Consider the following 21801-nt stretch of genomic DNA (forward strand, 5'->3'; position numbering starts at 1 on the left):
ACCAGAGATAGGCTGCTCGAGTGGGAAAACCCTGGCCTGGATTTGTGGGAGGTGTTCTCACGGCAGCCACTTAGCTTTCCGTGGGTCACATTCCACAGGGGGCAGTTGAGGAGAAAGGGCTGGAGGCTGTGGTTCAACAACACCCACCAGAACCTTCAGGCTTCCTCAGTGACACTTTCTGGAGCTGCCACCCAAGAGACAGGTGGAGAGTCCTGAGTCTACACTCCCACTCCCACTCATTCATAGCAACTCTGCTTGAAGTGCTCTGCGCTTCCAGGGAAGATTTTAGTTTGAAAAAAAAATTTGTCAGGGGCGCCTGGGTGGCTTAGCCAGTTAAGCGGCGGACGTCGGCTCAGGTCACCATCTCACGGTTCTTGAGTTCGAGCCCCGCATCGGGCTCTGTGCTGACAGCTCAGAGCCTGGAGCCTCCTTGGGATTCTGTGTCTTCCTCCCTCTCTGCCCCTCCCCTGCCCATGCTGTTTCTCTCTCTTTCAAAACTAAACATTAAAAAAAAATTTTTTTTTAGAAAAAACTTGTCAAAAACAATATATATTACATCCACACACTCATACATATATACTACATAATTGCTACAATCTATTTCAGCAATGACACGCTAGGATTTCTTTTGTGACTACAATCAACCTTTGCATCAGATGGGTCAGTCAGTCAGAAGATGGTTTGTACAAATTCAAAGTTTTAATGACTGTTAAATAATAAAAGAGAGGATATTCGCACTATGTACATTCTGTCCACTTAGGGACTCTCAGCTGGCCACGCACATTTTATTGCACATATAAACAGTGTACAAGGATCTTGAAGACGTCTTAGCCATACAAGGACTGCACGTAAAAGAAAAAAAGCCATTGTACAAAGTATTGAAGCCATTTGTATTATACAGCCAACTTTAAGAAAAATACTGAAGATGAATATCCAAAGAAATATTTTAATTTTGGGGGAAAAAAAAACCCCTCTCAGAACAAGGATTACAGAGCTTCATGTTGCCAATATATACACGTAAAAAAATATCTCAGGACCCTGCATTCTGAATGCCCGTCAAGGTGCAGCAAACTAAGTTCCTATTTCTGTATTGACCTTGGCCTGTTGTTTACATTGAATACGCTCTTTGTCCAAAACGTCTTTTTTACATCATTATGCTATTCAATAAAACAGGTATTTGTGCAGTACAGGAAAACATTAAAACATCTTTTAAGTTAAAGTGCACAGTACATTTATTTGACAGGAAATAACCGCTAGCTGCCAATGCAAACGACCATTTTCCGTAACCCCTCCATCCTGCCCACGGCAGATGCTGGCATTGACTGACGGCAGTCAGTCCGCGGTTCAATGCACACCATCGTCCCGGTATCCTCTGCTCTGTGTTCACCCTCGTATTTGTCTTGTGAATTGTGGCTGCCGTCGCTCTAAAAACTTACAATGGCTTTTCACGGAGGCGAAGCTGCAGTCAGCCTCCACGAGACTTCGGAAGATGAAGGGCTGGGATGGGCGAGTGCACGTGCACGTAACGGCCTCAAATAGGTGGTTGTGTCTGTTAAGCCTTATGTGAATCTCTCCAACCAACACAGCTCCCTTGCCTTCGCTGGCTCTTCTCTAGTCGTGCTTTGATCGAACTTACTTTTCACTCCTTTCTAAGCTACTCCGTCTCCAAACGCCACTTACCTAACCTTCTCCGGCGCCTGCCTGGGTGTTCATGCGGCTGCCCCACCAACTTGCTAACTCACTTGTGCGGTTTCACGCCAGAGACCGTGAATCCTGCAGCGTTTTCTGGAAGCCACCAACTAAATTACAATAAAGTGAGCACGCCTGCTTTTCTCACAATCGTTTCCTCCCTTAAGACTGGCAGTGGTTAAGAAGTGCTGGTTTCCTGATCCGGGCCCTATGTGCCGTGTGTAATTCTGGCTCACTCGGTCAGAGCCGTCCTTCAAGAAGCTTTTTGGTTAAACAATACATCTGTTTATTACCTCCACTTTCTGATGCCATTTCCTGATTATTTACCTTTGGCGTTAGACTTTCTTTCATTACCCAAGTTACAGTGCAAAATTATACTTCAAGACGCACGATGCTAACACTACTTCTCTGTGTTAAAACGTGAATGTTTTGTGCATAGCAAAATAAGTCTGAATCCAAAAAAATAACTGTTCACATTTCATCTTCAAGTTTAATGTGCCTTTTTTTTTCCATCACAGCTATTTACAGATAACTTTGGGGTGCTCTCTCGATTTCAGTCAGTTCGTTACATGAGAGGACAACAGGGCTGCTGGAATGTAGGAAACTGGATGGAATGCAGAAATATAAATAAAACCAATGTTCGATGAACCGAAGTGGAAATAATGCCTCCCCAGAAAACAGTTCTTGTCACAGAAGCACCTGTTTTTTGGCTTAATTTTTTTGTTTGTTTGTTTCTGAGTCACAAACACCAGAAAACGTGATTACTGAGACCTACAACTACTGCACACCAAAGAGCATAGAAAATAATTCAATATTTATAATATTAAAATAAAGTGTTTAACCACAAAAAAGCAGTAATAAAATAGTTTCCTAATTTACAATTTGCATCCAAAGGATGAAATAACAACTCACTAATAAATAATATTTATATAAATATTTTGTATGTCGAAAATAGTTTTTTAAAAGGCAATGGTCTCAAGAAACGTCTTGAAAAATTTGGTGGTGAAAAACCTGATTGAGTTCCCCCCCCCTCCCCCCACCAAATACACAAGAAGTTTGGTTTGAATAAAACAAATACGTCTTGTTGCAAAAATGGTTGTGCTTGGTGTTTCGGTAATGGCAGTAGGTGAGCGTAGGGATGGAAGGAGGTTGTAAAAGGCATCGATGTGCTGCTCAGTTCTTCACAGACAGCTCCCTCACTGGCTTTAAGGTAAATCTCTCTCATATCTTAACAGTGGAGGTCAGTTCTGAAAGGCAGAAACATCTTCCCTTATGTCCTCCCTTCAATGCAACTAGAGCCAGGGAACTGACAGGTAGTGAGCGGGAGGGTAGGAGGAACAGGTGCTGAGAGCAGAGTTCAGGATCTCTGACAAGAGACGAGTCTGAACCGACCCAAAGGAGAGGAGCTGGTTTCATGTGAACAGAGACTTCGTTACCGTTACATCTAGTAATGCTTGAACAGTAATGCCCACTTTGACCAGGCCTTTCTCTTCAAGGATGTGATGGGGTAGACACAGTTTTTCCTAAAAGGGAGAAGAACAAAACATCAATTTTTAGATGACCGCAACATAATCATAAAATCTTAGGATACCACTGACAGGAGCTGAGTTGAGCTCTGACATATGCCTGTCTGATCGTCTCAGACTGTGCTCTCTCCCTTGCTTTCAACCCATTGGCAAAGATCTTTTCTGTATTTGCAGAGAAAATGCTGATTTTTCACAAGTGAAGGTCGTTCCAGAAAGTCTCCCAATCATTCTGAAATATGCAATAGACCCAAACATTTTAAAAAACGTTATGCTAAATAACTGAGCTACATAGAGTCAGGTGGAAACCAAACACCGAGAATATATTAGCTTACATTCTTATAAAGCCAAATTGCCAGTAGCTTCTCACACATTTTAAGGGAACTAATATACTCATTTATACACTGACCATGTACCGTTATAATGACCATAAACCTTGATTTTATTTGCTGTGATCTCTGAAATGGAGGCATGCTGGTGGACTGGTATCCTTTCTTCATGGTTTATCAAGAGCCTTGTAAATAAGTAATTTTAACCACAGCCTTCATTAGTGTCTCTTTTAAGACTCTTTGGTAAAACTGTCAAAGACACGAATGTCCTGTTACTTCCTCATGTTGTATTTTTGCTCTTGGGAAATGGCCAGTACGTGTGAGTCAAGGAAAATAATCGACACAAATCACTCCTTATGGGGAGAACCTTGCATGCTCAACCAAACAGTTTACAAAAGAACACAAGATAATTTCAAACCTTTGTCATTTGGCTCGGGGAATGAGGGGAATCTCCTTGCTGAGTATGTCTCCTTGGCTAGGAAAAGAATCCACAGCAAACACTCCCTCTTGTCTACCAGATCATGGTATGTTCTCCACAGCCTAATGGCTGTGTTTTTAAGGGCAGTTTAAATGGCACATGCATCACACCCCAGGCAACGGACACAGTGTTTAACATGAAGCCAATCAGGATCTTGGACAATTCTGCTGCGTCTCATGTGATTTGTGCTTGAGGAACCAGATCCTCCTACTTCCTCGGTGCAGGACTCCCCATAAATTACCACAGATACAGGCATTCTGTCCTCAGAAAGGTCTTTAAAGAACATGCCATGACATCTCAAGTAATTTGTTCCACTGTCTGCAAATGTCATCTTCCTACACTCTCTCAACCACCTTTTTGCCCCTATCCCTATCTCCTTCCCTAACTTGTGGTAAATTAAGAGTATCTCCGACTCTCTCTGGCACCAGGTCTTAAGAAATGGCCACATGTCAACACAGGACAACTGATTCTTTAAAGCACAATTTCAACCATTATTTCATGTGTCTGATCTGTATCATAATAGGATTATCTTGTCAATGGCATATTAGGTGGGTGTGCAGGTTTATGCTGCTGGCCAACTTAGTAGCCACATGCCAATCTGAGAAAGGATGGGAGGTTCTGTCTGGGAGTCAGGAGCGGTCACTAGGACAGGATGGGCATGCCACAGCCGGACATCAGTGTATATCCTTCCCTGACACCATTTGCCATGGCTTGTGAAATCACCCCAATCTGGCATTTCATTGCTAAGATCGGTTCCACAAGGGCAGGGGTGTATTTACTTCATTCTTATGATCCCCACAGCACATAAGTTGACATCTGCCTTTGTAGGAAATCACAAACGGCCACTATTATGGTTAAGCACCTGATACAAGGTATTACTTGGGGAAAAAATAAAGTCTTCTATTTACACCATATGCTAAAATCAATTTGAAATGAATTAAAGAACTGTTTTTTTTAAATCATTAAATTTTTTTTAAATGTTTATTTTTGAGAGAGAGAGAGACAGAGCACGAACGGAGGAGGAGCAGAGAGAGAGGGAGACACAAAATCCGAAGCAGGCTCCAGGCTCTGAGCTGTCAGCACAGAGCCCAATGCGGGGCTTGAACTCACCAACCATGAGATCATGACCCAAGTTGAAGTGGGATGCTTAACCGACTGAGCCACCCAGGTGCCCCTAAAGTGTTAACTTTTTTTTTTTTTTAAATCAAACACCTCTCCTAATAAAACAGACATGAATATTTAGCATTTTCTCTTGTAAATAAATGGAAAATTATCTAAGCTAAAAAATGGTATAAAAATCACAAAAGATAGAAACAACTGATTATGCCTTAAAGTTTAAAGCCTCTATGTGTCAAAAAAAAAAAACAAGCTAATTAAAAGATAAACAAACTCTAAATAAAATATTTGCATCAAATTACAAAGAGTTTTATATGACACATAAGCTCAATAAATCATTGAGAAAAACAGTAAGAGATCAACTGAACACTAGGTGAGGAACACAAATAGAAATCTTAGAAGGAAGCATATGACCGAGGCCATCTTGAAAGACACTTTGCTTCTTGACCACAGTGTTTATTTATGTTTAGTCCTAAATGTTCCTGAATTTAAGTACTAATATTTCCATAGGGTCTAAACTGTGTACAACATGGCTTTTCTGGGGCTACGTGCCTTATCCTAAGTCCTGCTTAAGATTCAACATGTCTCCATTCATGACTGCCCTGGTCCCATTAAAGAGTGGTTCCAAGCTAGAGGTCATGGTTGGGAAAGGCTGGGGGCTCCAGAGACACAGGGATGGGAAAGTATTGAGGTCTCAGCCTCCTGCTGACAGGACTTCTGCAGACATCACAGGCTGAGTTTGCTTCACCCTCTCTCCCAGGTCTTTTTTTCACTTCCCGGTCTCACTTCCTGGTCTTTTCTCTCCCTGGTCTTTTCTCACTTCCTGGTCTCCTCACTCCTAAACCTGGTGCAGAGTCCAAGGCTCTCCCTTCCACCCTTACAGTTGGCAATGAGAAGTAAACAGGAGACAGAAAAAGGTACTTTTTCACATCCTTCCTGCCTCTTCTCCTTTCATTCACATGCCCTGAAGAAACCCGGAAGTGCCCTCAGATTACTTGGATGGAGTTGGTGGTAACCTAGGAAGACTGGCATGAGCTAGTAGAAACAAAAACATGGCAGTTCAGGCTGTATCATCACAGGACTGGGGTGAAGACTGATGGAATTATGAGCTGAGGCACTGCTTGACAGGCTGAGCAAGGACAGCAAGGAAGGCCAGAAGGCCATCTTCCACACACTGGACCTGCCACTGCATGTCCATGGGGGCATGGGGAGAGGGTCCCTGAAGTGACCTAGAAGTTGAGATGGAGAAGGAACTGCCGTAGAGTTATGGCTGGGTCAGAAGGGACAGAGAAGGGCCACCGAAACCGGTCTAAAATGGATTTAAAGCGGGAATCACTATACATTTACACGAACTTTAAGTGCATTTCAATTTCACTGTTAGAGAAGCCTAGTGGCTCTTCTTGAGAATGTGGCACCATTGCTGTGTTTCCTTTCAAAGCACAGAGCAGAGTCATGAAGCAGTATCTTACAGAAATATAATGCTTCTGATCCCCTCCGAAGAACGCGTGCTTGCTGCTGCTTCTCCCATGGAGGAATCAGTAAGGTTCCCTCACATCCCCTCATCCAGCTCTTTTTGGAGCCACAGCAAATAGGGCTGGAAAAGGCAGGCAAGCCAGAAAGACTAAATGTTACCTTAGGAAGGCTTCCCGGGCCCCTTCCTACAGGCTTGGTGCCAATGCTACAGATTTACATCGCTTAATTCTTTATGACAACTGTGCAAGGTGGGTATAATCCCTCTACTTTACAGATGGGAAAATGGGGACGTAGAGTTTAAGTAACTCTGGTAAAGTCATACAGCTCTTAAGTACCGGAACCAGGATCTGAAGATGAGTCTCATCTCAAAGCTGGGGCTCCTTCTACAACACCAAGCTCCTTCCCAGAAATTCCTTCAATGGGGGAGTATGGTGCATCTGTGGCCCCTGGGACAGGAAGAGGCCTCTAGACCCTCGGAGTCCTATCGCGGTAACCCCCAACAAATTCAACAGCATGTGGGGATCCTCGTTCGGTTCTCTTCAAAGACAGAAACAGACATCGATCGTGCCCTGGCCAAAAACGCCTCATGGGAGCAGCCCTGCCTGGCTGTTCTCTTTCTCTAGCTCCTTGTGCTCCCAAATGGCCGCATGCCTCCTTCCAGGCCAGCCGCTTGACTAAACCAAAGTCATTTACATCAGCAGATTCCACATCGTTCAGTCTGTTGCTCACATGCAGGTTCCTGGCACTGGAGTGAACCTACAAGACTGTCTGCATTATTTTCACACTGAGAGAGTTTCCAGTTCCTGCTCAGGAGGGTCAGTGTCGTCCAACTAAGAGGGAGACCACGTTAAACCCTTACAGACTGAGAGGGCATCTCGTCACTCATTTGATTCCCTGCTTTCCAGCCAGGCCATCTTTCAGTGCTTCCTCCCTCCAGAACGCCTCTTTCTCCACACACATCCGCCCCTTTTCTCACCTCCGCAGAACACATCCCCCCCCTCATCTGGCTATTCCTCTTCCAGGTCGCAGGGTACATGGCACAAGGGCAAGAAGGCTTCACAGACCGTTACCCATCAGGGTCCGATTCCCTGCCTTGTGCTTTGCAGAATCTCGTATCACACTGAATTCCATTTTATTTGTCCACTAGATCAGGGCTCCAAAGACCACTGCCTGCGGGCCAATTCAGTCCATAGCCTGTTTTTGTGAACCAAGTTTTATGGGGACACAGCCACGCCCCTTCATGTAGGAGTCATCCATGGCTGCTTCCAGACCACAACAGGACCGGGTAGTTTGTGTAACAGATTGTAGAGCCCACAAAGCATAAAATATTTACAATCTGGCACTTTACAGAAAAATTTTGCTGGCTCCTGGTCTCGACTGCAAGATTTTCGAAGACGGGGGTCATGTATCATGGTCACCTTTTTATCCCCCAGGTCTACCACACAGCCTTACTCAAAGAGTGCTCATTCAATATTGAGGAAGGAATGAATGAACACAGGCACAAATAAAAATCGCAGTGAAAAGCCAAGGAACTGGACCCTGATAGTCTCAAAGAAAAAAAGCACACATTCTATGTATCTGATTTTTTATTGAGAACTAATTTCAAAACCTGAAGCCTAATCTTAAAAACTAAAATCTCCAGGGCGCCTGGGAGGCTCAGTTCGTTAAGCGTCTGACTTAGGCTCAGGTCATGATCTCAATGGGCATTCGAGCCCTGCGCTGGGCTCTGTGCTGACAGGTCAGGGCCTGGAGCCTGCTTCGAATTCTGTATCCCCCTCTCTCTCTGCCCCTTCCCTGCTTACACTCTGTCTTAAAAATAAATAAACATTAAAACAATTTTTTTAAAAAACGCAGAATCTCTTAAAATGGGATTAAAATATTTTTCCACTCAATCCAAAGCCATTGGATTGAAATTTTAATCCACTGTCCATTCCTTTTACCCTGTAAGGTAAAAATCCTTTGATCTTATGACAGGGACTAGTGTGGATTTTAGACGACCCTCGCACTAAATTTAACTTCTTACAAATAAATGGTATCAGGATATCAAGTGCCTTTTTTTTTTTTACCTGTTCTCATTGATGAAACTCCTACTTAATTGTCTAACTTTGGAGTTCTACAGCGCCTCTCCCCCAGCCCCATTTCATAGGTGTCTCTCCCCAGAACTGTGAGCCACTTACAAATTACGAATCCATAAATAGAAGGAATGAAGAGCACATTAGCTGGGACACACTGTGGAAATCCTAATGCTGAGTGGCAAGCTGCCATCAATTGGGGCAGCTGGAGAAAGAGAACCTTCTATTTCAAATAGATCTTTCTATTTCAAAGACAGAACATAAATAATTGGTTCTCTTTAGCAGGCATTGGAAGGAAGTACTAGGAAAATGGTCCTTCTTGTGTGAGGAAGGAAATTTAGGATTGCACGTACAAATCACACAACTAAATCCCCGACCAGCTCTCAGACGACAAGCACGTCAGTTTGCATCCCCGGTCACACTGTAACGGCAGGCATCACGAGAGCATATGAGTTGGTGTGCGGGTACTCTGGGGAAGAACCACGGGGGGGCTTAATATTCTGTATAGAAATGAACAGCTTGACAATGGGCAAGACAGTTCATTCAAAGTTTTGCCTAAAGGGCTAAATTAATTGTGTTCTGCTAGTTACTATGCCTCCTGATTTAAAAAAAAAAAAAAAATGCCATTCAACAGATCCCAAGAGGAGCAGCACGTCAGGGGACAGATACATTAATGACAGGAGAAATGAAAGCACATCCAAAGAACCTTTGAGGCCAGAATTGAAATATGGACAGAGCCAGAGAATGATGTCAGCTCAGCACCAAAAATTAAATCTGATCTCACATGATTGTTCTACTCCGTTTTGATTGATAGGATTTTCTTCCAAGTCCCCCCCCGTAAGTCATCTCCCTTCTTCCCTTTTGCCCCCCACCCCTCCCAAAGAAGAAAAAAACCAAACAACAGTGATCATTACAGGGCAGCGTCAGTGCAAGGTAGAGCCAGATGGAAAAGCAAAGGCTGTTCTAGGTGGGCAAATCAGTGTATCGATGGGCTGATAAAAACCTGGAAGAAATCACTTGAAATGTGTTTATTAAGCAACTTAGGGTTTAGGGTGCTCATGAGACATTGCACAAAGGGGTTTCATTGCGTTACAGGCTGAAGGGTACCAGAAGCAATTCAGTACATCTGTGGGTTGTTTCTACATAACCGAGCTTCATTAGACAACTTCCGCATACCCTGTACTTCACGAGTCCACACAAAATCAGGAGGGAAGAGCTATCTTTGAGGGAAGAGTGCTTCCGGTTAGAAAATCTGACTTGATTTAGCAACAAAAAAGATTTATAAATATACTCTTCTCACTATGTGGGTTTTCCATATTCTCAAGTCCCCTGGATTCATGGACATGTTCAGAAAACTAAAATTATCTTCTTAGTAGCCATGGATGGAGACTCTTCGCATCTCCGTGAACTAGAAATTTATCTTGAGGAAGTTAATGTCATCATCCCCCAAATTTAAGAAATAGTACGTGGCACCCAGATGTGTAATGAAGCAGAGGAGAAACTGTCCAAACCTCAAGCAGGGCGTTCTCATATTAGAAACAGAAATCCCAGAACCAGGAATATCTTGGCCGAGACAAGATTCTAATGTGTGTTTTTTTTTTTTTTTCTCTTAGTTACAAACTGATCAATCACATTGCTCCAAAAGCAGATTTAGTTAATATATAATCCTGTAAGCTTACTTAGGAATAGAAGCAGCTTGCTCATGTCACTGGAAACAGAAGGTTAAATGGAAATGTCAAGTCATTAGGGAAACTACATTCTGCTAAAATGAGAGCAATCTTATTGTTGGCTTCTGCCATAGTAACCCACGTCCTCAGACCAAGAATGTTCCATGACTCATGGCTTTATTTGAAAACAAATACAGTCAAATCCATCACGTTCTTGACCTGAAGCTATCATGTGATGCAGCAAAAAAGCAAAACGACCCATTACATTATTTAAAAATAGAAATCCCTTCTGGAAAATGCTTTTCTAAGAGCCTCAGGGTAGACCTAGCAAGGAGTAAAAGTTTTACGTAAAACTATGCGGGAAGTGATGTGCAAGTGAATCATCCAGGTGGCGCTCTAACAGCAATGGCCCCTCCTTCCCCAGCCCCGCGCTGCACAGCTCCTTCCCCTGCAGCAGGGCAGAGGGGCTTGCTCAGGGTAGCTTTTCTCACTTCAGGGTAGAAGTGGGCAGCAACACTCCCATTGAGGGAAACAGGGAGGAAACCAACTGAATGGCCGGCAAAGCAGTCATTCACTGACGGTATTTTTCAACTTGGTCAATAACGGTATTATTAAAGACTTTTCTAGACCGAATTGGGCCCAAAATGCTGATTTCCTGTCTTCTCTGCAAGGTGGCTCCACTACACCTCAACTGCCCATTCCTGAATTAGGATCTGACACTGACCCAAAGGAAAGACTTCCATATCCTAAATCCCCTCTGCTCCTGTTCTGGCATCTTCTTCCACTCTACCCAGGGCAGCTATGTGAGTGAGAAAGCATGAGGTCTCGATACACTCTGCTGTCACTGGTTTTTAGGAAGCGAGAGAGATTATTTAATGGGAACTGCACTCTATAAAGTCTGTGCCTTGGGAAAACCTGACTTGTAGCGTTCCCTTCAAAACTCGAGAGACTACTAAAGAGATGACAGGGATGGAAGCTGGCAAGGCAGAGGCTCAGAGGGAGGAAGGGCCCTGTGATGGCTCAGGGTGACACAGCAGAGTGTTTGTTTGGATGCACATGCACACGTTATGCGGACAGAGCATTCCAGCGGTAAGTGATATAGATCAGCACTATAAAGAGAATATGGACAAGACAGAAGCTTATAAGGTCCCTGGAGCGGAGGGCAGAAGTTGGTTGTGGGGGTTTCTCCCCAAGGGCCAGCAGAGTGTCAACAGTCTTTCGAATGTGACGGAAGTCCAAGTGCAGGATGTCATACGGAGAGCAGAGGTCGGCCTATTCCGTGGGCAGCCATTAGAACAGAAAGAGACAGTGCGTACAATTAAAACTACACGGAAGAACAGCTGGAAAGAAGCACACATTTTTGGTTACTGGCAAATGGCAAGACTCACCCCTTATTTCAAGCAGGTAAAACCCATTCCACCAAAGATTTTTTTAACCGGTTACAAAACAAAGTAGCATACCCAAAGTGTTTTATGCAAGTAGCACAAGGAAATCCTTCACCCACAAAGCCACTACTAAGGAACAGCACGCTCTTCAATTGGATGTTACTGGCGTCCAAACAGTTTTAATAGCCAGGTGGTATCACGTGCTCACCAATGGCATAGAAATAAGAGCTTTTCACTAGGGACATTCAGGACATAACCTCGCCTCAGGGCAAAACGTAAGCTTCCAAGTTGAATCCCCACCTGTCCTCACCATTCTCAATGTATTTTTTTTTTCACCCTGGTTTATGAAGACTCAGTGAATATTAAGTACTCCTCTCTGAAAGGTAACACATACACCTAATTCATTTTTGTTCTAGGGTTACTGATAGACTCCGGGGAATTCTGGTTTTACCTGTGTTCCTACATGTGTCAGAAAGCACGTTAAATTTCATGTTTTTGCAGTCACACATAAACCAAAAGTCTAAAGGAGGCTTCTTAGATGTGCGGTTAGAATAAAAGTGCACCCCCCCACGTGGGATAACCATGTAAATTTATTCATCACTAAACACGTATGGTAGGGCACGGGTCTTCTGAGTTGGCCTCCAAATATCTGCTCTTGTCAGGAAGCAGTTTCCTGATACAATGACTTCCTGAACTGGAAAGGACTACAGATTAACATTAACAGTGATTATAACGGATTACGACTGATATGTCAACATGAAAGTAGTTTTGTGTCCAAATGAAACAAGAATTGAAACTATTTAAGATATAGTTCATAAATGCAGCTTTATTTCAAGTCCGGCAAAGCATTTAAAAACATATATACGATATATATTTTATATCATACTTTGCTACAGTTTTCCCCTTTATTTTAGCCTCATTGCTAAGCAGATGCAAATCACAGAGCAACTGAAAGCTTCTAAGATGAAGATGCTGTCTTATATCCTCTGAAGTCAGCTTGATGCCCTCAGATGAAAAGAAATGCTATAATATCAAGCAGGATGGATAAGACTAAAAACATTCTAATTTTAATTTATGAAGGTAAAAATGCTGTTCTTAAGACTTTTTAAAGACAGTAAGCCACGTTACATCTATTCAGATCATGCAGCTTTTCTCAGTGGATTCGGAGGAATCAAGCTACTGCTGTTACTTTCCCAAGAATTAAAACATCTACACATAGATTTGATTTCACTGGGAGAGAGACACTGGTCAAGGATTAGCAGATGGGGAAACATCTAAGGAAAGACGTGTTATTGCAATAAGAATTCTCTATTGCAATGTTGTGCTGAACCAGTGAAATCTGAGCAAAGCAGACGTAAGACATAAGGCGTCCACAAACTGAAATGTGAATTTTCACAGAAGTGGGTATTTCCACAGCAAAAGCAAATCATTCTACCTCCAGTCTATGCTTTAAAACCCTTCCCAGAACCCTAGGGAAAATGTCTGGTCTGCTCCCCAACAATGCCCTCCAAGAACTTGAATCGAATAGTCCTTACAGTGTTCTTGAGTAGCACAGTTCTCGCATGGGGAGCCTACACAGACCATTCTTCTTGTCCTGGAATTAATTTCGTGATGCCACAGATTCGGGGCTTAATTCAGATTTCAGATTAAAGTGGGTAGGGCCTAGACTCACAGTCCATGGTGTTTGGTTTAAACTAAATTGTGATCTCTAAAGGAAAAGGCATGGGTCTAAGATTGGTAGGCAAAAACTGGAATCGCCGTAACATGTGGAGTGTGGGCTGCTGGGGTCCTCTGAGACCTGCGCTCTGATTCTGTCCCACGTCCCACAGCCCAAACTGCCACAGCAACCTCCTCAAGGACGCGGTGCTAGGAAACAGGGCTGAAACCACTGGGGGAAATGAATTTTCTGATCCTGTGCCTACCAAATTACAGTCTTAATGAGCGGCACTTAGAGATTGTGCATTTTTTTTCTCTTGGAATTAAAACAGGAAAATACTAAAAAGGAAGAAAATGGAAAGAGGCAAAATTTCACCCTGTAGGAGAGACAGAGCATTAGTAATTACTGCAAGGCATTTGAAAGGCACAGTGAATACACTCAGTCCTCAGAGGCAAGTGTGGATGCTAATTCCCACTACAAAGAACAGAAGTCACAGCTGCCAAGGTTAATTCAAGAAAGTGTGACTAAGCTTACTTACTATGAAAGACTGGCCGAGCCTCCCCCAATACTATGGATGCAAACAGAAATGTAGACAGATCTGGAAAAAGGTCTAGATTATAAATGTTGTAAGTGTCCTGCAGTCTAAATTCTAGCAATTTTAGAATATATTCATTTTACTAATTTTAGGGACGCCTGGGTGGCTCAATGTTGGTTAAGCTTCCAACATTGGCTCAGGTCACGATCTCACAGCTTGTGAGTTTGAGCCCTGTGTTGGGCTCTGTGTGGACAGCCCAGAGCCTGGAGCTGCTTCGGATTTTGTGTTTCCCTCTCTCTCTGCCCCTCCCCCACTTGTGCTGTGTCTCGCTCTCAAAATTAAACATTTTTTAAAAAAGTTTTTTTTAAATAACTATAATTTTAACTTTTAAGGTCAACACGATTACAAAGTATTTTTTCTTTAAACCTAAGGTAACATAGCTCAGGAACGTTGATGGCCATTCTGAACATGTAAAGCTCTGACTGACAAGGTATAATCTGGTGGGGAGTTGAGTGAGGTAGTGAAGGGTTTTCACGGTTTTCTCCAAATACACAGAACTAATCATCAATTTTATGAACTTGGAGGGTAACTGTTGTATCAGGAAACTACTTTATCTAGAATTGCAATTTAAAACCTTTTGAAGATGCCGCTTTTAAAATGGTTCTTCTCAACCATGCATTCATGAAAGGCTGTTAGACCGATGCCCAGAGAGACGCACAGTGGGAAAGAATTCTTACGTTCTCAATGGTAAACACACACCACCTGTAAGAAATTGGGCCTGATTTTACAAGCTAGAGACTGGTCCTTTTTAATCTATTACAAATTTTTAAATTGCTGTTAACAAAATAATAAATGTGTCGGTCTTCACCTCTGGTTATTCAGACTCAGAATTAACCAATATAAATGTAAAAGCCAAATGAATTTTGTAGGAAGAATCTCATTCCAGGGGCAGCTGGGAGGCTCAGTCGGTCAAGTGTCTGACTGTTGAATTCGGCTCAGGTCATGATCTCTGTGCTGACAACACGGAGCCTGCTTGGGATTCTCTCTCTCCCGCTCTCTCTGCCCGTTCCCTGCTCACAAGGGCATACTCTCTCTCTAAACAAACAAACATTAAAAAGAAAAGAATCTCAGCCTATCCCAGAAGAGTACTTATTATGATCTGAATTGATGCTAAAGGGGAAAAAGGAGGCATAAAGGTCAAAGAGAAAGAACTCATTTCTCAAGATTACAACAACGTGTTTTCAATTTATAGAATGCCTGCCAATAAAAAAAAATAATTCAGATTAGTTACAAATTTCCTAAACCCTCACAGACAGTAGGAAAGTTACTACTGACACTTTCAATTACCGTATCCCATTTTAGAAAACAACGAAAGGCAAATATGAAAGGCACTGAAGACTCGGCCATAATGTGAACACAATCCTCTTACAGCAACAGGGTCATGGTTAGAATCCAAAATGCACTCTGAGATTTAAAAAAAATTTTTTTACTTAATGTTTATTTTTAAGAGAGAGAGAAAAGGAGAGAGAGAGAGGTAGAGAGACAGAATCCGAAGCAGGCACCAGGCTCCAAGCTGTCAGCACAGAGCGCGACGCGAGGCTCGAACTCACGAACCACGAGATCATGACCTGAGCCCAAGTCGGCCCCTTAACCAACTGAGCCACCCAGGTGCCCCTCCAGGATCTTATTTGTAACTCCCTTTGGCCCATGTAGAAGCTAAGGGACACCCTACGGTCCCGCAAGCCCCTGGCGTCTGTGCTGCTCAGGCGGGCAGGTGGGGGCCCTGTGCGGCGAAGGTGTCTACCGAGGTAGAGCTGCTGCCCTTAATCCTCCTCTGTTTTCCCTCTGCAGACAACAGTGGCTACAAAGGGCTGGGCAGCTCAAAATCAAAGCGCGTTTCGTCTAAGTTCCCTTCTCCTCTAAAGAAAGCAAGTCTTAAATTAAGCTCCCTACAGAGGTCTGAGGCCAAGGCTCCTTATTTAAAACCGAGTAGGAAAATTTCCCTTGTGAACCAAAATATAATTCTCTATTTTTTAATAACTTTAATGCTTTGTAAATCAGAGATTTCTTTTGAGCAGAGACAATACTAAAAAGAGCCCCAAACAGCCCTAAATTTGGATCCAATTGGAAATCCCCAATAATCAACGGTGAATCTTCTACATCAAGCATAGAGGCCAAGCGTGGCCCAGGTGACTCAGAAAAGAAGCCTCAGTCTGTCCATTCACAGCCTCATGACTTCAGGTCAGATTTTGGGGGGATATAAAGAACATATCCTCAAGAAGCTGGAAGCCCACCAGGGGGAGGTCAGTCTTCAAGATCAAGTTGATGCCGGCACCACCACCCAATCCCCAGATTTTCCAGGGCACCCTGATGCACCCGCGGTGAATTCGCCCACCGCCAAGCAGTGGATGAGAGAGAGAGGTAATTACGGAAATGGACTTTCATGGAGTATTACAGCTCAGAGAAAGCGGAGAGGTCTGTGATTTTCAAACTAAGCTTAGCAACAGGATGCTTCCTAACCGCCCCCACCCCCCCCAAAGAAAATCTTAGCTAGAAATCTAATATATGCTACTGACAAAACAGAAACTGCTCTGGCTGACGCAGGAGAGCGAGAACTATCTGTAGTCTTCCCACTTGGCTCTCCCTCCCCTCCCAAGCTGGCCATTTGAAAAGACGCTCTGAAGAATGGGCTTATATTTACTTCTCAAGTCCCAACACCTGCAGTTTGCAGAGCAGGGGGGGGGGCGGGGACTCAACCGGTTCAAACCGCTATGTCTATGGCTACCAGCTGTGAGCGTGAGTTTAGGGAATTATAAGCTCTCTGGACTCTGTTTCCTCAGGGTACGGCGAGAAAATATTTACCTCCGACCCTCAACAGTGAGCATTTAAGATGATGCATGTATAAGAAGTCTTTAAGATGATGCATGTATAACAAGTCCTCAACGAATGGTTAACTGCTGCTAATTTTAAGGACTTTGCCTCAGGGCACATAACTAGTTACCAGCTTAAGTGGGGGATCATTGACCCCAGACCTTATGCATTCCCTCCTCGGGCTCACAGATCCCTTTCACCCACTCACTCTTCTCCTTCCACATTGTGTTCACTCAGTTTGTGTCCCTTTAGTTGGGGAACTGGTCCTAAAACCAAAACGAAAAACCCAAGGCACTTAAAATGGACAGCAGGAAGGAAGAATAACGTACATTGAAGTGACTACTGGAAGGAGGGGCACCTGGGTGGCTCAGTCGGTTGTGTGTCTGACTTCCCTTCAGGTCGTGATCTGTTTGTGAGTTTGAGCCCCGTGTCACTCTCTCTCAAAAATAAACATTAAAAAAAATTTTTTTTTTTAAAAAGAAGTAACTATTGGAAAGAATGTCATCCCAACATGGAGAAAGAAAGTTGTCCACAAACGCTCCGTCTACTTCATTTGTAAGGACCTTTCCTTGGTATTCTCATCAGCAAACCTCCACCTCATGCCAAATCCCTCTCAGTTGATGGCAAGCAATTCTCCTGTCACCCTAACAGAATTTCTCCAGGTCCCCATCGGTAACTTCTTTCTGTGATGTCATCTTCTTTCCATCAGTGGCAGCTGCTGTTCCAAATCCTGTCTGTCCCCACCGACTAAGGAGCCAAGGATCCAGCCTTAACCAAACGTCACAAACCACACACCAGAGCTCTGGAGGTGCCTTACCCGTCTACATGTGCTAACCTCCTGCAAATACACCGACTGGGCTGCTTTCCCTGCCTGCAATTCCAAATGCAGCCAATTTGAAGAAGCCACATTTACAGTAAGCCACACCAGAACCTCGCTCGCTACCCAAGTGCAGAGTAAAATGCTTCATGAACCTTGACCGACCCCGAGGTATAGAGCTGGGATTGTGTCCATGGGGACTTCTAAAGAAAATATAATGCACTAGAACAACTGGAACAATTTTAAAATTATTTCCATCCCTTCATATTACTTTATTTGTAAAAATTTAACTAAATCTGCTCAGCAACCGCATTCCATCCACAGGAACCTGACAAATTATAGAAGCTGCCGATGCTGACTTTGCCTTCTAGTTTCAAACGGTGATTCTATTACAAAAGACAACAAATGCAAAGCTTAGAGCACAGCTGTGACTTCTCGGTCTCTACAGGGTGATTCATCACTGTCAATTAGTATTTAGCTTATCAAATACAGAATTCAAGATCTCTGTGACTTGTGAGTGTAAGTGAGTAGATAAGTAACGGGTGGAGAAGCAGGAAAAGCTTGCAAATTGAGGAAATAACTATGTTTTTGACTGAGAAATCAATGACTGTTTTGTACCCAAATATTAAATGTGATGCAATTAAGAAAGTAATGGCCCAGGTTCTCTGTGTTTTCAGGTACCAGCCTTTTCAAATATCTGACTGTAAATGGAGAATTTCTGCAATTAGGCTTGTGATATATTATTTTTTAGTGTAAATAAGCAATTGCTTATACTACATTAAAACACGTACATTAAAACTTCACCCCCGCTAGTGAAAGAAGCATACCTAAGGGGAAGGGAGTCATTTCACCCCTCCCCCAACTATTATACACCCAAATGAAAGATTTCGTTTCCAATCATGTATTTCTAATTCATTCCGTGAGATGAAAAGTATGCTCCTTTGAGCATACAGGGAGATTTGCCAATTGCCTTCCAATGGCAATTTCTAGTTTTCCACTAGAATATTCTTTCCTTACTTTAACACATCTGATTAAAGAAGTTCAATTGCTAATTAACCAACAGACTTTCTCTAGTAGCAAAAAGCTTCATGTAACTCTAGTCACCAGTGAAATGCTACTGGATTATCCATTAGGATGGATAACACACACACACACACACACACACACACACACACACACAAGCATGCACACAACCATACATGCACATTACACACGGTGCAAACTTGAAAGTCACCTCAAATCTTTAAAAAATTTCAAAACTGGCCTAAGTAATATATTTCTTACTAAGCATAGTTAAATGGGACACTGGCAAAAAAGGTTATTTATTCCCTGTAATTCAATCTTCCCGGAAATTATGAGCTACTGATTAGTGCAAGGGACACTTTGCTAGGGGCATGATTCAGAAATTATGATAAAATTTTCTCTGCATATTATGGTAATTTAATTTCCTTTTCCCTACTTTGAAAGAAAATTATAATTACCAACCTTTATTCACAACACTTGGTTAAGGGCATTTCCATTTCATTTTGTATCACCATAAGCCAAAAAAAATTTTTTTGATGAGTTTAAAAATATCACAGGGGATTAGGCTGTAAGTCATCAGTGCTTTCTGGCACAGACACAAATAATTTATCGTCTGAAACCTAGTAGGATAGTTTTGATTCACACATGGAAATCTTATTAGCCCATGATGGTCAAATTATTAAAAATAGTGTGTGTATAAGAATTTTCACAAATATTTGAAGCTGAGAATGTATATGCAATATTAAAACATACACATGCAATATAGAGACAGAGATTAACATTAACATTACTGAAAGACATTTGGATTGATCACAAAGACATTTCATCCATTATATAAAGATTACGCTCTTTTTAAACGTGAATTTATAAGGTTTTCTTTATGGATACAGTTCTGACTTAATGGTGCTTTAATAATTCTCTCCTTGCCCTCAAATAAGATAAAAAATGCACCACTAATAACCCCTTACCTTTGAACCTTAACAAGCTAAAAGGGCGGGAAGAAAGGAAGGAAGGAAAGATGGAGGGAAAAAGAGGAAGATGGGAGGGATGGTGGGAGGGAGAATAAGTCTTTCTCAACTCCAGTAACTAACTCCTACCACTGAGTAGAATTACGTTGCAACGCAATTCCTTCACATACTCATAAACAGTATTTCACAGCAGAGTTTGTAGTTACTTTATCCCTGGCATGTTAGAAAACATAGAAGAAAATTTTTCAAAATGTAATTACTGTCCATATCTGTTTATCACAATGATTATCAACTTCTCAACTTATCCCCAGGTTGAGTGGATTTTGTTACTAATAGCAAAGCCTTTAAAAGCCCCAAATTAGCCATCAGGCTGAGGCTGAGGGTGGGGCTTAGCTTGGGAGAAAGACAAAGTAGCCAACTATAGTTGGGCTGGCTATAAGGAATGACAATTGGATGTACAGTGGGTTAACGGGGGAATGGAACTGCGAACAGTTAACAAATTACAAAGCAACATACAAACATTGTTATTATTAGTGGTAATGATTAATGATAATAATAACAATAATTACAATATTTTCAATATTATGTTGATCCACATACCCAAAATGCAACTACACAGAATGGAAATCAACAAATTAGGAGTTCACTACAGGTGTGCTTTGCATAACAGCTTTGGATAAGGAAAACCATCACCTCCAAAATTCTACCCTATGGAACGTGCCAGATGGCTCAATGGAGCCTCAGCAATTTTTGTTCTTGGAGTAGAGAATCAAGCTGACTACATGTTTTTCTCAAGTTTGGAATTTTGCACTTATTTCAAAACCATAAAGAAATTCTACTCTCTTTTCCCTCAGTATTGACCAATACTGCTTTAAGCCACTTTAATTTCACTGTAATAGAGGAATTCAACTAAAATTTTATGTAACTTATTCAACATTATTCCTCAAAAAAGACTGAGACTTCAAAGGATGTGTAAATCTGTACATTCATTCAGTGGTCTCAAACACATGCATTAAATGAAATCGGTACCAAAACATGGTTATTGGGACTAAGTTTGATGTTACCTCTGGTACTCCTAATTTTCGACAGGCTTCCAAAAAGTTTTCCACATTTCTTCTGCATTTGGCCATGCTAAGTTTGGGCTATAAATGCAAATATGGAGAAATAATTAATTATTAAAAGGGAAATGATTTTTAATAACAGGTTAAATTTTAACCTTTCTAAATGGCACAAGTAACACATGTTCACTGAAGGGAAAAAATACCTAAGCAAATAGAAGACAATAAAAATCATCCAGAAACATCCACCTAGAGATAAGAACTCTTAATATTTTGGATTATATTCTTCCAGACATTGTGTATGTGTATATGCATGTGTGAAAAGATACACAGAAACACATGTATACACATAGATGTTTATATAAGCAGGATTTCTACATGTGTATATACATGTGTATATACATGTGTATAAATGCAAATTTCTGCATATGCATGTATATGTATATACATATGTATATGTATATACATATACATGCATACTTATAATTTTTATGGGATCATACTCTTGCATAATCTGCTTTCGTTCATCTATTAATATACCATAAGCATCACCTATTCCCAACAGCAATATATTTCTATAAGAAGGGTTAAATTCAGCAGCCAATTAATCTCCTTCCTGCCAAAGCCATGGGTTTGATGAGAAAGAGGCAACAGAAGTAAACAGCATAAAAATGGTGGCCTGTTTAGGATTTAAGCAATGGCCTCTCACAGTTGAGTTGACTGTGGTTACAGATGGCCTCTAAGGTGTGGGATGGAAAACAGGTACATCTGATTCACACAGTTTGATTTTTACATGGTAAGTTTAAAAGCTTTACTGTTAAATTTTAATATTCTACTCTTAGTTCCCTTAAAAAGGGAGCAAGAAGAATGACTGAATCCAACAGTCTAGGTGTGGAAGCAATATTTTATAAGGACTGATTTTGCCCTGTGAAAAGTAAGCGAGAGTGAGGTGACTCTTAGCCCATCTTAGAGGGTCCACACCAGTCAGCACAAAAATCTGTTTGCACATTATTTACTTTTTAAAAAGGGACTCCTTATCCTCCCCCCACCCCCGCCCCCGGAAAAAGGGAAAAAGAAAACCTGCTGGCATGGAACCATTTAATTTGGAGGCTAAACAAGCATTGTCCACCTTGGCTAGAG

General features: G+C 42.0%; 1 protein-coding gene across 4 annotated transcripts in view; it reads right to left on the minus strand.

Annotated features, from left to right (window-relative positions):
- Positions 1-767: 767 nt before the first annotated feature.
- The window catches only part of LRCH1 (leucine rich repeats and calponin homology domain containing 1), a 202073-nt gene continuing 181039 nt past the window's right edge, over positions 768-21801 (minus strand). For 2 of the 4 annotated variants that reach the window (XM_049646940.1, XM_049646941.1), the window contains 2 exons: positions 20668-20745; positions 3220-11619 (listed from right to left, as the gene is read on the minus strand). In XM_049646940.1, coding sequence (XP_049502897.1) covers positions 11413-11619; positions 20668-20745 — 285 coding nt within the window. In that variant the 3' untranslated portion in view covers positions 3220-11412. The other 2 variants (XM_049646938.1, XM_049646939.1) reach the window with 2 other exon arrangements.

This window comes from Panthera uncia, assembly GCF_023721935.1.
Source record: "Panthera uncia isolate 11264 chromosome A1 unlocalized genomic scaffold, Puncia_PCG_1.0 HiC_scaffold_16, whole genome shotgun sequence".
NCBI lineage: Eukaryota > Metazoa > Chordata > Mammalia > Carnivora > Felidae > Panthera > Panthera uncia.